This window comes from Hypanus sabinus, chromosome 27 (assembly GCF_030144855.1).
Source record: "Hypanus sabinus isolate sHypSab1 chromosome 27, sHypSab1.hap1, whole genome shotgun sequence".
NCBI lineage: Eukaryota > Metazoa > Chordata > Chondrichthyes > Myliobatiformes > Dasyatidae > Hypanus > Hypanus sabinus.
The window spans coordinates 24018899-24037348 of NC_082732.1; the positions used below are offsets into that span (position 1 = coordinate 24018899).

The 18450-nt window shown below is 40.0% G+C and overlaps 1 protein-coding gene across 2 annotated transcripts in view; it reads right to left on the bottom strand.

Moving 5' to 3' along the window:
* The window catches only part of tmco4 (transmembrane and coiled-coil domains 4), a 90627-nt gene that overhangs the window by 44481 nt on the left and 27696 nt on the right, over positions 1 to 18450 (bottom strand). For both annotated transcript variants that reach the window (XM_059951982.1, XM_059951983.1), the window contains exons 9-11: positions 14713 to 14877; positions 9195 to 9331; positions 222 to 306 (exon numbers count right to left, since the gene is read on the bottom strand). In XM_059951982.1, the coding sequence (XP_059807965.1) occupies positions 222 to 306; positions 9195 to 9331; positions 14713 to 14877 (387 nt within the window). The remainder of the gene's footprint in view (positions 1 to 221; positions 307 to 9194; positions 9332 to 14712; positions 14878 to 18450) is intronic.

Here is an 18450-nt window from a genome sequence, read left to right on the forward strand (position 1 = left end):
AGACAGAAGATGTCATTTTTAGAACGTGTATAATCAGGCAGTGATAGCCCTTTTGCAGGATTCCTCATTTAAAAACTAGTTATTTCCTCAGTTCCTCAAGTGATTCTAGCCTAACCGTCAGAAACAATGTGCTCTCCTCCCCCTTTCAGTTACAAATTAAACTGCTGGCTGGTTCCATTACTTGCTTTATTTTCTGTTTCAATTGAGAGTTCTACATGTACCTTTCTCTTGAACCAGCTCCTGAAGACAGAAATAAATTACTCGTGCTCCAAGGCTAAAGCCGACCAAGGTGACTGGTCTCCGCCCCTGTGGAAAACAACAATAAAGAAGTGAGAACAGTTGCTTATTATATCTCTCCTTTGAAGTTGTACAGTCAGCTGCTTAGAAATTAATTTGCATTACCTTGCCACATTACAGCCATTGAGATGATATAAAAGAGCACAAGAACAAAACAAAGAATGGTTGCCCACCTGGAGATCACTCAGAACTAAACTCTCATATATATTCTACTGACACAGCTACATGAAAGGACAGAAATAGTCAGTGGCAATGAATGTGAGGAAGTACATTTGCCCGTTACTCATGTGTTAAACGAGACTCTACTGCATTCAATGTATCATTGAACTCAGATTGAGTGTAGGAGAAACTGACAGGTCTTTGATTAGAAAATTTACTGAGGAAGTAGATGATTGGGGGTGGTGGGGGGAGGATGCTGGAGGTGAAAGATGAAGAGATCTGGTTCAGATTGTCCTGAATGTCAAAGGTCGAATATAGTTCAACTCTTTTCCTGCCAAATGATTAAAAAGTGTTAAGTTGGAAAGCAGCAGGAGACCCTGACTAACAATGAGGAAAGTAGGAAAAGTAGGAGTGTAACAAATCAGGGACAGATTAGCACCTGAAATGTACAGTATTATGGAGTATGTAACCACGTAATAACAATAAGAATGACCATGGATTTTTTTTAAAAAACAACTTATTTGGTGAGGTAGTTATGGGTATAAGATGTTTGACTTAAACCAACGAAAAATAGTTATAAATGCTTATATAAGAACTTAGTTAGATCCCACTTAGAGTACTGTGTTCAGTTCTGGTCACCTCACTACAAGAAGGATGTGGATACTATAGAGAGAGTGCAGAGGAGATTTACAAGCATGTTGCCTGGATTGGAGAGTGTGCCTTATGAGAATAGGTTGAGTGAACTCGGTCTTTTCTCTTTGGAGTGATGGAGGATGAGAGGTGACCTGATGGAGGTGTACAAAATGATGAGGGGCATTTTGATCATGTGGCTAGCCAGAGGTTTTTTCCCCAGGGCTGGAATGGCTAACATGAGGGGTCATAGTTTTAAGGTGCTTGGAAGTAGGTACAAGGCGAATGTCAGAGGTAAGTTTTTTTACACAGAGAGTGATGGGTGTGTGGAATGCACTGCCGGCGAAGGTGGCAGAGGTGGATACCATAGGGTCTTTTAAGTGGCTCTTAGATAGGTACATGGAGCTTAGAAAAATAGAGAGCTATGCGGTAGAGAAATTCTAGGCAGTTTTTAGAGTAGATTACATGGATTGGCAGAACATTGTGGGCTGAAGAGCCTGTAATGTGCTGTAGATTTCTATGCTTCTATATGTCCAAATTAGGAAGTTGTATCTTGAATAGAACTTAAATCCCCCATAGCTTTGCAAGTAGTGAAGATTATAGGTTGGAATCAAATTGCCAAAATGCCTTATTGAAATCCTCCTGGTATAATTGCCAAACAACTGCTGCCATAATGATGGGGGAAGATATCATGACAATGGTGTGACAGAAGAATTTGTCAACAAAATGGGTGATAAGATTAAGGTTGAGGTAGAAGTACATTAGTTTGAAATTTGGGTCTTGTGAAAAATGAGGATGTGTTTTTGTTGTAGATCCAAGATAAACTTCTGAAGAGGATATATGTTGCTTCAGGAAAGCACTCACAGGTACTCTAAGCAGAGAAGCAAAATACTATAACAGTTTTTTTTCTGCAGCACAAACTTAATCCCCAATACTCGCATCGCAACACAATGAGTCTCAGTTGGAATTGCTAAAATATCATTGTGTCATGCCAAAAAGAAAAATACCAAGTGCCACTTGCAGTCTCTTACTCACATAATCCAGCCCTTTCTCAAAAAAAGCAAAAGATGGATTACTTTTACGGTTTCTGCAAAACCTACCATATTACTTGCAGTTTTAGTTTAGTTTGGCAACATCTATGTTTTTTTTTATTTGCAACCATTTTAAACCAGACCTACACACTTAATTCCCATATTTTAAATTCTTGATTCCACTGGCGAACATTCCAAAGCATTTGATCACCTTCTTTAATGAAATACACCATTAAAGATGTAACAGTTCATAAGGAATATGTGGACTGCTCTAATGGGTTTCATAGTGTCACAAACGAAAGGTTAAAGAACTGAAACAATAATCTATCAGATTTGAAGAAAGTACTGTATCTTTATGGAACAGTTATGAGGATAACTGTTATGATTTTTTAAAGAGTAGAACAGAACTTTATTGTCATTACATCAGTCAATGAAAGCAAGCATGCAGGAACAGCAGGCAGTGAAGAAAGCTAATGGCATGCTGGCCTTTATAACAAAAGGAATTGAGTATAGGAGTAAAGATTTCCTTCTGCAGCTGTACAGGGCCCTGGTGAGACACCACCTAGAGTACTGTGTGCAGTTTTGGTCTCCAAATTTGAGGAAGGACATTCTTGCTATTGAGGGAGTACAGTGTAGGTTCACAAGGTTAATTCCCGGAATGGCAGGACTGTCATATGTTGAAAGATTGGAGCAACTGGGCTTGTATACACTTGAATTTAGAAGGTTGAGAGGGGATTTAATTGAAACATACAAGATAATCAAGGGATTGGACACGCTGGAGGCAGGAAGCATGTTCCCGTTGATGGGTGAGTCCAGTTTAAGAATAAGGGTTAGGCCATTTAGAACAGAGATGCAGAAAAACTTTTTCACCCAGAGAGTGGTGGATATGTGGAATGCTCTGCCCCAGAAGGCAGCGGAGGCCGTCTCTGGATGCTTTCAAGAGGAGTTAGATAGAGCTCTTATAGATAGCGGGGTCAAGGGATATGGGGAGAGGGCAAGAACCGGGTACTGATTGTGTATGATCAGCCATTATCACAGTGAATGGTGGTGCTGGCCAGAAGGGCCGAATGGCCTACTCCTGCACCTACTGTCTATTGTATATTCAGGACAACAAGATTGTAGTGTTACTCCAGTCCATGTAAAACAGATATTTACAATGCGGGCACTACGACTTAATTAAAAAAAAATCCCACATAAGTGACTTTGATAGTCCATTACACCCAAAGGCCATTGGTAAGCTGGGGTGTAGTATTATTCAACTGCACAACAACTTTTTGGAAGAAGCTGCTTTTTAGTCTTACTGTCTTGGTTAAGATGTTTCTGCGTCTCCTTCCAGACATCAGGAGATTGAGCGGACAGTGTCCCGGATGGGATGGGTCTTTAATGATGTTACCAGCACGCCTCCAGGCATCGAGAGTTGTAGTTTGTCTCCAGGTCTGATAGTTGAGTCCCAATGATGCACAAACCTGTCATTACCTTTTGGATGCTTTGTGACCTGTCCTGCTGCAGCTGGAGTACCACACTGTCATTCTGTGTGTCAGAATGCTACAACACATCGATAAAAGTTGGCCAGCAATTTTTTGGATACGTTAGCTTTCCTTAAACACCTCAGGAAGAATAGTCACTGTTGTGTCTTCCCTACTACCAATGTTGCATTGACCGAACAAGAGAGCTCCTTTGTGATGTCAATCCCCAGAAACCTGAAACTGGAGAGCCTCTCCACCACCTCACCATTCATGAATAGTGGGGCTTGTTCAGGACTTCTAACCTCCCTGAAGACAATTACTATTTTTTTTGTCTTCTTGATGGCGAGTGATAGGTTTTGGCCACTGCACCAACTGGGCAGTTTCAGCACCTTCTCTGTATATGTACACTCATTATTGTTTGAGATTAGACTGATCACTGCTGTTTTGTCTACGAATTTGTTGGCTGAATTTGTACTACGAGCAGGAGTGGGCTCAGTATACAGCCCTGCGGGGCACTGGTGTTCAGGGGTGGTAGAGTTGGGGTTGATGTTCAGAGTCTGGGTACGATTAGTGAGGAAGTCCAAGACACAATTACGGGTTGATGTGCTGGGATCAGATGTAATGATTGGACTATCCCAGGTGAGGGCATGGGAAGGCCTTACATGCACCTGTTATGTTGGTGTACACCTGTGTTATTACCCCTCTTTGGGCAATTCACATTTCATCAGAAGTTAGGAAATATCACTTTAAGGTTAGCCTGATTAAAAGCACCAGCCATGATGAAGGCCCCATCAGGGTAAGCAGCCAGTTGTTTAACACAGTTGATCTAATGTTAACTTGGTGTTGGCACGTGGAGGTATATAAACTGCTGTAAAATTAGCAATGGTGATTTCTCTCAGTAGCTGAAAGGGCCTGCGCTTTGTCAGTATGGATTCCAGGTTGGTACCGTAGTAAGTGATTGATTTAGTAAACCAGGCAGCGTTAACATAAATGCACAAACCACCGCCCAATTTCTTGCCAGAGTCGTGCCTTCTGTCAGCTCGGAAGACCATTCAGCCTGCTGCCCAATAGCCACGTCAGGTACCTTGTGGTCCAGCCAGGTTTCTATAAAGAGCATAGCACAGCACTCTAATAGGTTGTTCAGCAAAGTGAGTCTTGGTTGAATCTTGTCCATTTTGTTAATCATCAACTGTGCATTTGCTAATGGGATACTTGGGAGTGGAGTCTCTTAGTCTGGTGTACATACCGGCTCTCTTGCTGCACTTCTGCCTTCTCTCATTGTGCTATCGTCTTCTGGTTGGTGTCCAACCTCACGAACCTCATCGGTAGCATTCTTCCGATCTCAAAATGGGGGATGTTCTAAATGACCCAAATAGGTGAGCTGTATGCACTTGGTACACTGTACCGTTTAAATGAGAAAAAGTTTGGTTGGACTGGAGAGCTGTAAGCTGCTGGGACTTCACACGCCACCATCTTGGATTCTATTCTATTCTAATGACTTAGATTTTGACTTATTTGGGATAATTTCAAAACTTGCAGGTGGCACAAAGCAGGGAAGCAAATTTCAGGAGAGCATAACATACTGGCACATTTCAAAATAATGCTGAAAAGAGTGAAATGGTGCATATTAGAAGGAAATTGATGGAGAAAATAAATTAGATGGCACAATTTTAAAGTGAGTGTCTGAGCAGAAATATTTAGAAGCTTTATAAGCACAGATCTTTGAAGATGGCAACATGCAGTAAGTCCACTAATAAGCACACTAATCTTTAGTTTTATAAATAGGAACAGGTAATGCAAAGGAAGGAGATCATATTTAAGAATAAATCAATGATTAGAAATTGTAGTAGTGAATGCAGTTCTGTGCCCACACTTTAGGAAAGGGGACAGGTATTGGAACAAGACAGTACATGCTGACTTACACTGTGATCAGTTTTGGTTTTCAAACCTGGTCACAACCCTTCCAGTCTTTGTAACATCTCACTCCCTTACGACTGTCCACAATCTACAAGGTTCTCCAAATCTGGTCCTGTTTTCACTTAGGAGATTTTAGTGCTTAGAATCTAAACCCAGGGATTCCTTCCATAAACCTTTTTACTACTTGCTTCTATTGCAAGTCACTCATAAAGAAAAACCTAATTTCACTAAATATTTGATCATAATATTACTTATAAGGACAGTAGTAAAATCTTGCCCAATAGCAATGCTCTAAAGCACCATGGGATATTTGTATAAATGAATAATATCATCCAATTGTAAGTTATTATTACCACAGGGAAGTTAATTCAGAATGACACCAGGGAAGGCCTTTAACAAGGTGCCACACATGAGGCTGCTTAACAAGCTATGAACCCACAGTATTACAAGAAAGATTCTAACTTGGATAAAGCAGTGGTTGATTGGCAGAAGGTAAAGAGTGGGAATAAAGGGAGCCCTTCTGGTTGACTGCTGGTGACTAGGGCTTACAGGGCTCTGTGTTGGGACCGATTCTTTTTTACATTATATGTCAATGATTTGGATAATGGAACTGATGGCTCTGTTACAAAGTTTCCAGATGATATGAAGCTAAGTGGAAGGGCAGGAAGTTCTGAGGAAATAGGAAGCCTACAGAAGGACTAGACAGATTAAGAGAATGGGCAAAGAAATGTCAGATGGAATACAGTGTTGGGAAGTGTATCATCATGCACTTTAGTAGAAGCAATGAAAGGGTTGACTATTTGCTAAATAGAGAAAATACAAAATTCTGAGGTGTAAAGTGATTTGGGAGTCCTTGTACAGAATTCTCTAAAGGTTAATTTTCAGGTTTAGTCTGTGGTGAGGAAGGCAAGTGGGATGTCAGCATTCATTTCAAGAGGGCTGGAATATAAAAGCAAGGATGTAATGTTGAGACTTTATAAAGTATTGGTGAGGCCTCACTTGGAGTATTGTGAGCAGATTTGGGCCCCTTATCTTAGGAAAGATGTGCTGAAACTGGAGAGGGTTCAAAGGAGGTTCACAAAAATGACTCCAGGATTAAATGCCTGACATATGAAGAGTGTTTGATGGCCTGTATTCACTGGAATTTAGAAGAATGAGGGGTAACATAATTGAAACATCAAATGGTGAAAGGCCTTGACAAAGTGAATGTAGAGAGGATGTTTCTATGGTAGAAGCATCTAAAACCAGAGGACACAGCCTCAGAATAGAGGGGCGTCCTTTTAAAACTGAGATGTGGAGGTATTTTTTTAGCCTGAGATGGGTGAATCTGTGGAATTCATTGCCACAGTCAGCTGTGGGGGTCAAGTATTTATTTATATTTAAGGCAGAGGTTGATAGATCGAAAGCAGGATGAGAAGGAGAAAAAAGGATCAGACATGATAGAATGACAGAGCAGACTCGATGGGCCAAATGGCCTAATTCTGCTCCTATTTATTTATGGTCTTATGGATAAGAGACTTCAGTTACACAGAAAAACCAGTGAAGCTGGAATTGTTTCTTTTCATGTCTATGAGGCTAAGATAATTTAATGCAGATTTTAAAACTTACAGGGGCTGAAGCCAAAGCAGCTAATAAATGGGTTGGTAACCAAAGATCAACGATAAAATAAATGAGAAAAGTGATAAACAGATAAAAAGGCTGTTTATTAAAACACAATTACTGGTACTTTTTGGAATGTACTGCATGAACAAATAGAGGAACCAAATCAATAATTAAATACAGATTTGAAAAGAAGCAAGTAGCAGGATTATGAGGAAAGGGTAAGGCATGGGATCACTTCAAGTGCTATCCAGACATAAAGGCTTGAATATCTGTCAATATTGATTCCTTCTATAGTTGTTTGTATGCACCATGTCTCCTGTGCAAGGAGATGAGAGACAAAGCAAAAACCAAAGTTCAAAGTACATTCATTATCAAAGTATGTATACATTATACAACCTTGAGATTCATCACCTAACAGGCAGACATGAAACAAAGAACTTCCCCCTCAAAAAAATATTTAAATAAAAGTAAAACACCCTGTACACAAAGAAAAAAATCACAACCATTAAAAAACATGAAAGAGCCCATAAAAAGATCGTTGAACACCCAATGTGCAGAGACAGAAAAAAAACTGCAAGCAAATCATGTTCTGAATTGAAGCCCACAACACGGTCCCACAGTTCAGCACAGAGCTGAGTAAACCTCGTGGAGCAGCAATCAGAACTGGCCCACCCCTCGGCCTTGGGCCCTGACACCCTGACCTTTCCAATCTGGCCCTGCACCTAAGTGACAACCAAACATCAGGTTCAGACACCTCATTGCACTCTGGGGCCTGGACCTCACCGCTTAAGCACGCAGCAGTATAGAAACAGAATCCACAAACAAGCTGGAAAACTAATTATAGGACTATAATGATGTAACTGGAGGGAGTACAAGTTCTCTATTATTGCTAGTCAATCCAAATCTTCAGTTTTTCTCTGCAAAAGTTTGGAAAGATTTTTTAAAATGATGGACTTCTACATGCTGATTTGATGTCTGTGAGGAACCTGGCTGCTCAGTTAGTTTGCTAACTTAATTACAGATATGGTGTTGATTCCTTCATATCTGACAACTGACATAAGGAAAGCAGAAATTGACTTGACAGAGATTTCTTCATGGTCAGTTGCTGCTGACCTAGAAATTCATGGTAATGCTTTTTGAAAGTCCTATCAAAGATGGAGGTCACAGTAATAATGAGCAATACACACAAAACATTGGAGGAGCTCAGCAGGTCAGGCAGCATCTACAGAGGGAAAGGAACAGTTGACGTTTCAAGCAGAGACCCATCTTCTGGGTTTGGTGTGTTGATCCAGATTTCCAGCAACTGTAGATTATTTTATGTCAGAGTAATTACAAGGATTGGTGGTTGTAATGCAAGTGAAAACATTCATCCATAGTTTACACATTTCTGGTTGCCTTTAAATTGTTTAAAATTCCTACAAATATCCATTGTCTTGATCCTCTTTCAAACATTGTCTCCCTTCCCATAATTTACTGCATTGAAAATGAAAATCATCTGTAACTTCTTGAGGATTCTAATCCTCCCTACTTCTCAAAATTAATATCGAGTAGGTTCTCAATGAATTACATTGCATCCTTTTTCCTACACTACCTTTAGTGTCAAAATTCTCATCATCCACCTGGGCCCAAAAACAATAGTCTCTCTAAGTTTTCAAAAACATCCCTCAATCAAATATTCATTCAGCACCAATGACGCTCCTCCCTCAATGTTCATTTTTCATCTATGGGCAGAGCTCTGGGATACTGTGCTACATGAAAGGCACAAATGAAGATGCACAAGTAGAAGACAGGTTAAAAAAATCAAAATACATTGCACAGTTGGACAAGCTGGTTGCATTCAATCCGAGATAATAGCTAGTGTGCAGCACTGGATACAAGAAAGATGTGAACGTGCATCTGTAATGAGGGAATAAAAACTTTCAGAAGGAAGAAATACTGGAGAATTAAACAAACAGCTTGGGTCTTCCACGATGAACCTTGGATATACTTTATATTAAAACAATTTATTAACTGGTCTGGACAAGCATACAGAATGTGCTTATGCATATGTTCATAAAGCTGTTAGCTACTCAGCTTGAAGCATGCCTTTTACCTGCTGTCTGCTCAGCAGCACATGGGCCAAATGCTTTCCAATTTCAGCGGATCGACTGAGGCAGACTCCCCACGGATTGTCGATGACACTGGCAACAGTCAGTAGTGAGGCTGGCCATGCCAATGCAGTCACGATACCTTCGAAGGACAAAGGTGAAGTTGCTAATAAATATGACCTGGACATGAATACATTTCAACACCAGTACTCCTGCCTCTGCAGAAAGTGAGATCCATGAACAGCTATTCTCCTCTCATTTAGGTTCCGCTCCAAAAGGCTTATGTGGAAATATATTCAAAACATTGAGATTTTGAAAATGTAATTAATCTTATAATGTAACAAAATTGAACCTGTACAATCCCAGACTGCTTTGCTATACGTGTATATGCGTCAAGAGGCAAGTAATGTCCTCATCATTGTTCATTGTGTAACGATGCTGGCTTTGAGTACTGCAGTTGTGCTGCAGTGGAGGAGTTGACCTCCAGAACAGATAACAGCCAAACAGCCTGAAAACTTGTATAAAAATAAACTTTGTAACCTGTAAATCAGAAGCAGCCTGCCATTCATGAGCAGTGGAGATGTTTCTCCTTGCAAGCAGTAAGCACGTCTTTGAACAGACCCACCATGCTTTTTTTTAGGACTCTTTGTTATAAGACCTAGGAAAGGGTATACAGCACTGCCCAGCATCACACCACAGGAAAAGCTATGCAATACAGCACCTATAACACATCAAGGTCTTCCGTTCAATTTAACTCCTATGCATGGCACAGAAATCAATTAACTACCAAGCCAGGAGTAGCAACAAAATTAAACAATCATGAAGAATATAGGAAATAACTGGCCACCCCCTGCCGCAACCCTTCATTTCAATCACAAGGCAGGAGGCTGCTTTCACGGGCCCAAAAAGCAGTTTAAGTATTCTGAGAGGAAAATCGAAAAGAACCTGGACTCCCAGGCTAGTAAAATCTCTGGCCGAGTATCTTTTCCTCTGGCTGCCTCTACTGATGAATTTTGCTTTAGGTAAGAGGCCACCATTCATCCCCAGCTCCAGTCTGAGATCATAATACAAAGGTAGGTGAAGGAGCAGGTAGTGTCAAGAGAGCAGGGAGTCTGCAGAAGGACCTAGACAGATTCGAAGAATGGGCAAGGAAATGGCAGACAGAATACGGTGTAGGGTCGTGTATGGTTATGCACTTTAGTTGAAGAAATACGAGTGTAGAATATTTTCTAAAGGTGGAGCAAATGTCAAAATCAGAGGTGCAAAGGAACTTGGGGGTCCTCATGTAGGATTCCCTGAAGGTTAACTTGCAGGTTGGATCAGAGGTAAGGAAGGCAGATGCAATATTAGTATTCATTTCAAGAGGTGAGAACATAAAAGTAAGGATGTAATGTAGAGGCTTTATAAGGCAGTGGTGAGTACTCACTTGGAGTATTATGAGCAGTTTTGGGCTGCTTATCATAGAAAGAGGATTTAAAGGAGGTTCACAAAACTGATTCCAGAATTGAATAGCTTGTCATATGAAGACCACTTCATGGCTTTGGGCCTGTATTCACGGGAGTTTAGAAGAATGGGGGTGGGAGAAAGAATCTTAATGAAACTTCTCGAATATTCCAAGTCCAAGTTAAGCTGTACACAGAGAGGATGTTTCCTGTAGTGGAAACTCTAGGATCAGAGGGCACAGTCTCAGAATACAAAGACATCCTTTCAGAGCAGAGATGTGGAAAAATGCATTTAGCCAGAGGGTGGTGAATCTGTGGAATTCATCGCCACAGGTGGCTTTGGAGGCCAAAACATTGGGTATATTTAAAGGGATATTGATGGGTTCTTGATTAGTAAGGGTTACTGGGAGATGGCAGGAGAATGGGGTTGAGAGGGATAATCAATCAGTCATGATCAAATGGCAGAACAGTTCAACGGGCCAGATGGCCTAAATCTGCTCTTATGTCTTATGCTCTTCTAACAGTAGATGTGAACCCAATATTGAAAGTGACCAACCTACATATTTAAAGAGGACATTGTTCTATTGGGGGAAGTGCCATTGTATCTGCAATTTAAACTTGCAATAAGTTGGATCAGAATAAAGAAAAGTTTCAGTGCCCCACTTCATTTCTGTCATCGCCCTGTCAATGGTTTGGGGTGAAATTTAGCTCTATGTGAAATCCAAATGAATTTATTCAACATTAGAACATGGTAGAGTTATTTGACAAGAATACAAATTAATTTTAGATTCGCTTTAAATTGCAAATTTTCAATGCAATAGCACACAGAAAAACAAAATCTAAAACATTCACATAGAATTAGATACCACTTATACATATATATTTATAAAGAAATGTGCTTTTTGGACAGTGTTTGAGAGTACTGAGATTATTTACACATACAATACCAAAAGAAAATTCAAACCACAGGTAACATCTTCAATCACATCCTACATCAACACATGCTCAAGAGAATTCAATCACAATCTGATTTCCTAAATTAACAAAAGCATCAATTAGAATAACTAGAGATTATTAATAATAAGAATGTATTTTGTTGGACATGGGTAAACTTTGTTATCTGTCTCCAACTGTTATGGAGAAAGTGGTGATCAGTTTTCATGACCTTCTCCGATCTGTCAACAAGTGGAGGAGCTCCAGATTTTGAATATGTAGTTATGGAGAAATAATAATGCATTTTCAAGTCAGGATTTTATGTAACTTGGAGAACTTGCAAGTATTGATAATGCCCTTGTTCTTCTAAACCGTAAACTTTTGAGAAGCGCAATAAAGGTGTACGGATGAATGCAACTTGTGAATATACCTACTCCAAATGTTGTGTACTAGTTGTGGAGATAATCTATGATAAGTGATCGATTAAGCCAAATTGAGTAGCTTGTTTGGTGTCATTTTAGTTTTCCATTTCCTGTACATAATTTTAGCTGGTCTCATTTAGTCAAGTGGAAAATAACCCGCGTAGATGGTGGTAAGGCTTTGAGGAATCAGGTGGTGAGTCATTCACCAAATACATCCTTTGATCTTCATATGTAATCACTGCATTCATTTGACTAATTCAGTTATGTTGCTGGCCAGTAATGAGCCCCAGAGTGTCGACTTTGGGAAATACAGTGATGGTATTGTCACTAAGTCTCATGGCAAAGTGGTTACCAAGACACAGAATGGTTAGAACCCGACGGAAAGCCATCTGGTCTTTTAAGTTTATTCCAACTCTTTGTAAGAATATTCAAGCAAATCTTATCCCCTGCCCCTCTCCTGTAAAATCCTTTCCTTCCTGATTATTATTTAGTTTGTTTTGAATTGCTACCCCTGTCCATAACTATATTTATTTTATTTTTATTTATTATTGAGCCACTGTGCAAAATAGGCCATTCTGGACTTTTGAGACATGCCCCCCGGCAATCCCCCAATTTAATCCTAGCCTATCATGGGACAACTTACAATGACTGATTAACCTACCATCTGGTACGTCTCTGGATGCGAGAAGAAACCAGAGCACCCACAGGAAACCTACACAGCCACAGAAAGAATGTACAAACTCCTTACAGGCAGGGATGGGATTTGAACCCAGGTCACTAGTGCTGTAAAGCATTGTGCTAACCACTACACTACCATGCCACCCCACTGATTAAAATATACTACATAAAAACATCCTCAAGTTATTTTGCTTTCTTTACCAATGACCATTACTCTATGGCTCTCTACTGATGGAAACAGTTTGTCTACTCAGTCCATATACTTCATTGTTTTAAATATGTCTATCAGATCTTCTCACAACCACCTTTGAGCCAAGGTGAACAACCCTAGCATCTCCAGCCTACCCCCATAATTAACGTTTCACATCCTTGAAATCAGTTTGGTAAATCTTTTCTGTACCTTCTCCAAAGCTTCTACACCTTTCATAGAGTGTGGAGCCCAGAAATAGAAACAATAACGCAAGTGAGGCCAAATCACTGGGTTATTAAGATTCATCACAAATTTATTGTTTTGCTTTTGTTTTTAAAAGCCCAGTGTCTCAATTTGTTTTATTTTTAAACTTTATTTCCCCAACTTACTCCACTACTTTCAATGAACAATGAGTATATATCCCAAATCATTGTCCTTGTACTTAGTTCAGATTCATAGACTTTAACTTATATTGCCTCTTCACAAACTCCCTACCAAAATGAAACACTTCGAATCTCTCAGCATTAGAATTTCATCAGTCACCGATCCATCCAACCTACTAACCTGTATTCATCTACTTAGAACGTAGAAGATTAAGAGGAGATTTGATAGAGGTATACAAAATTATGAGGGGGATAGAAAGGGTAAACGCAAGCCAGCTTTTTCCAATGAAGTTGGATGGAACTGCAACTAGAGGTCATGGGTTACAGGTGAAAGGTGAAAACTTTGAGGGGGACATGAGACTTCTTGACTCAGAGGGTTGTGAGAGTGTGGAATGAGCAGCCAACACAAGTAGAGTATGGGAGCACTATTTCAATGCTTAAGAGAAAAGTTTGGATAGGTAGGATGGTAGGGGGTATTGAGAGCTATGGTCCCTGTGTAGGTCGATGGGAGTGGGCAGTTTAAATGGTTTTGGCATGGACGAGATGGGCTAAAGGGCCTGTTTCTGTGCCGTACTTCTCTATGACTTTGCCTTCTTCAGCATTAACTAAATTTTATGTTGCTAGTCTGGAGATTGTTCTCTGTACACCCAAGTCCAAGTTACTCTATGTATTAAGAAAAACAGTGGTCCCTGAGAAACTGCATTGTACGCTCCCCATCCAATCCAAAAACCAGCCCTTCGGTAACTTAATGAATTTTCTGTCTGTGCTATTACGTAGTATCTTGGGTTCACCCTTGTTGTGGAGTTAGATTCTGTCATATGCAGTCAATGCCTGGCGTTCAACTGGAAAACGTACATTGCCACATCACTTCAAACCTGATGAAATAATACACAATTCCCATTTCACTCTGCTGATGACATCTTTCATCACATTGCTAATGTTTCAGAGTAGGATGATGGGGTAGTAATTAGCCAGACTGGATCTGTGAACAGGGAAAACAGGAAATTTGGCACAGTGTCAGGGAGACCAGTAGTGCAGCTGCACTGGAACACATTTTAGGTTGTCGTCTGTGTCCATAGCCTTTGTTTTGTCAGTATTCGCAGATGATACTACGTATGACTGATTGCATCACCTGCTTCCACAATGATGCATTCCTCAGGGGGAAGTTAAGATAGATGATGCACTTAGTGATTGTAAATGTTGCAAGTATCTTCTGCAGTTAAATGATAGACAATTGCAATATATTCACTAACAACTTGAATCAAAGTTGGAGCAGTGTAGCCAGGCATTAATATTCGATAGTTGCCATTTTGTTGAAAATTGTTTCAGTACTTTGAATGGAGTTAAAATTCATTTAAAAATAATTCACTTTATATAAACATTGTTTCTGTGCCAGACATCTTATTAGTAACTTAAAAGGAATGAATCTTATCGAAATTGAAAAGAGAAACAGTCTTTGCGGGTATTTGCCTTACCTGAGAGAACAGTGTACTTCAGGGCTTCCTGTGCCACAATATTAACCAGACCATTCAGCAGAGACACGAGGGCGTTACCGAGTTCCATCAAATATTTTGACTCCCAGGCCAGGCAGTACTGCTCCTTGGACTGTAGTAGACTTCGCCATGGTGCCTCAAAACTTCCTGGTGCAATATGTGCAGAACAAATGTATGATTAACGGAGAACATAAAAGAACTTGCACTCTTTGTTTTAAGCACTTATCATGACCTTAGGGCCTTTCCAAAATGCTTTTCAGCTAATGAAGTATTTTTGAAGTGTGGTTACACAGCAGTGGAGTATTTCGAAACAGGACAGCCACTTCACGCACTACAGGATTTAGCCAGTAATGAGACAAATTAACTGTTCTGCTCTCCTTTGAACACTACCAAAAAATCTTTTATGTCTCTCTGTGATAGAAAACTTAACAGGTTAATCCCTCATCCAACAGTGCACACTCCTATACATGGCACCAACTTCTGCTTAGATTATACCATCAGCTCCTGGAGAGGCACCAGAATTCAACCTTCTGACTCAGAGGCAAAGACAGTACTTATCTTTCAAGGCTCATTTCGTTATCTTAAGGAAGACGAAAGCACAAGTATAAATAAGTGGCACTTGTGAAAAACAAGACAGCTTAACATCAGGTTCTCTTTTCTTCTAAATCTAAGCATCCGTCATCAACGTTTCTCATCTCAGCAACGAAAATGAAGATGTCAGAAACAGCTGCTGCTCCATCAAGCCAGTCTCAAGCTGAGAGAGTGCCATTTATGCACATCATCACCCCCATCTGAACATTTTGATTAACCAATTGCCTCAATTCCGTCTGTCAGAGTAGTAAACTCAATTTATCAGGGCAGAATTCGCAATCAGCAGTGAGCTGCCATCACTTACGGTGGACCTCTGGAACAAATGTGGAGCTACTTCTCCCAATCCCTCAATGGGAGTTTCTGGAAACCCAGAAGGAACATTTTCTGTTGAGGTCCTGCACAGCAGAAGAGACTGCCACACATTAATGAGATCTCACAGTGTGGCCAAAAGCAGATCTCTTCAGAAAACAGAAGGAAAACTTTGATAGCTGGCTGTTTCTCGACTCCGCCTACTTTTCTGAAGAAAGAGTGCCAAACATGTCAGCCACTGAATCTTTCCGAAATATTCTGAATCACACAAGTGGAGATAGATTCACCGACGTTTTCCCTGCAAGACCCACATTGTGTATAGCACTGAATCAGATAGCACATTTGGTTCTGATCTGCTTGTGTTTGGTTTACACTGACATTTACATTGTTAGAGCCTGGAGACACCAGAGACCGCAGATGCTGGAATCCGGAGCAAAAAATCCAAGTGCTGGAGGAACTCAGCGGGTCTGGCAGCATTAGCTGGGGGGGGGGGGGGGGCGCGGAGGCAGGTGCAGATGAAACATCTCGATGAATGGTCACAACCCAAAATATTGACTGTCCACTCCCCTCCACAGATACCGCTCGACCTACTGAGTTCCTCCAGCAATTTGCTTTTTGCTCAAAATATGTTCCTGGTGCTGCTCCGGCAGAAAATTTGGAATTCCCAATGACAAACAAAATGTTATTTTAAATACAGTCATCTTTACTTAATGGCTGAGGCTCCACAAATATTGGAAAAAAATATATTATTTTGCAAACTTTGTTCCATGGCTTGTGTCTCAATATTTCAATTCACTATTTTTCATTTGACTGATTTTGTGACTGATTTGAAAGTACATTAGCTACAAAAAATATCTGTTAAAAGCGATTTTGCTCCCACCATCAAAACATAAATTACTTGGTCATTGCCAGGTATTCTGACTTTTATCTGAAGGTAGTTAGTTAAACTACAGAATTAAAACATGGCTAGAGGGAACCTTTGCTTGACTCTCCCTAATGCCCTCCTAAAGACATTACATTATATCTCAACACTAGGCAATGGACACTCAGGGAATTAACTGCCCAGCCAAATGAGGGCTGTTAATACAAAAAGAGATTGTAGTTTGCTTAAATCACAGGAAGGGTCACAACAGATGTTGTGGCACAAAGTTCAATGAAATTGAGTGAAGTATTCTAGAGCCAGGAATTAGTAAAGCAAGAAGTGATTCCATTCATGATTGCTTTCCACGAGAACTTGACACGTTTGTTTTGATTCAAATGACACTGGGTGAATCTTAGATTGAATCAAATGTAGCAGTTTACAACCTTGGCATTTTATTTTCAGCCAGTTCAATCCTATGATTTATGCCTGTTCTGTAGTAACTCCTTCATTCCACTTCCAAATAAAGAAACAAATACAGCTCCATTATGAACACTAGCCTCTGTTGAATCCAGGATATCTTCAAGGAGAAATGCCTCAAAAAAAAGGGGGGAGGTGTCCATCATTTAGGACCCCCACCACTCAGGTCATGCCTTGTTCTCATTGCTACCATCAGGAAGGAGGTACAGAAGCCTAAAGGCACACACTCAACAATCCAGAACAGCTTCTTCCCCTGTCATCCAATTTCCGAATGGACATTGAATCCACGAACATTACCTCACTACTTTTTAAAATTTCTATTTCTGCACTACTTATTTAACTATCTGTATTATATATTTCACGACATATGCCAGTGATATTAAACCTGATTCTGAATTCCAGCTTCCTTATCGTTCACGTTATTGTGACTTCCATTTTTATAATCACCTTGAACCTCGGTAACGTTTCTAATCTAAAAACAATCTAGTATCACTGGCTGCAGCTTACACTATAATTAAAATTCAGTCCTTTAGACCTCAGTTTTGTGCTAACTTTGACCCCAATTTGTCTGCACAGCAGCAGTCTCTGTGTTCCTGAGTAATCCATCATGTGTAACATGCTTTGAAGGGATTTCCAAGTGATGAAATATATGATATATGAATTCAAGTTCTTTTCTCTTTCATTTTGCAGTTGGAAAAGCAACAGCAGATTCTGACAAAAACCTTCATGCTGATAAACAAAGCAGTACCTTGGCAACAGGAATGGTAATTCATATCAGTCTGTAGTACCCTAGATCCTGTGAGCTATTTCTATGTGAAAGCTCTCCAGAGAAGCACTCTACATCATCTATAATTGAGTCTGACTTATTATTAAGACAAATATGAACTTTAGTGGCTACAAAATCTCAGTAAAACAGAATGTCTAAAAGGGCGAAAAATGAAAGAGTTAGCAACCTTGTCACATACATTCACTTATCCAAAACTACTGTCAAATTCTTCAAACTAAATTTGATTCTGCCTGTCATTTGAAAATACCACACTAAGTGATACTATCCTTTGTGGCAGTAATGTTGCTTGAAAAAAAACAACACAGCTATTTCAATCTGTTTGACAGATGCTGTTTCATAATGATCTCGCAACTGCCATAGAATCAAAAAAAAGTTAAGCTCCTTCCAGTATCCTGTTGAAGGATCTCAGTCTGAAATGTTGGCTGTTTATTCCCCTCCACAGATGCTGCCTTACTTGATGAGTTCTTCCAGCATTTTGCATGTGTTTCTAAAGCTCACTTAAGAGTGCAGAAAGTACTGCAGCTACATTTTACGGTCAGTTGCCTCACTAAGATGAATAGTAGCTTCTTTTGTATAGATAAGTATATAATTTTATCTGCTAATGGAAATGTGCGTGAAATTTTCCAATATCTCATTAGGGAAAGAAAGAGTGGAAAGTGTGTTGTGCTTCACTGACCAGAATGATCCCAAACTG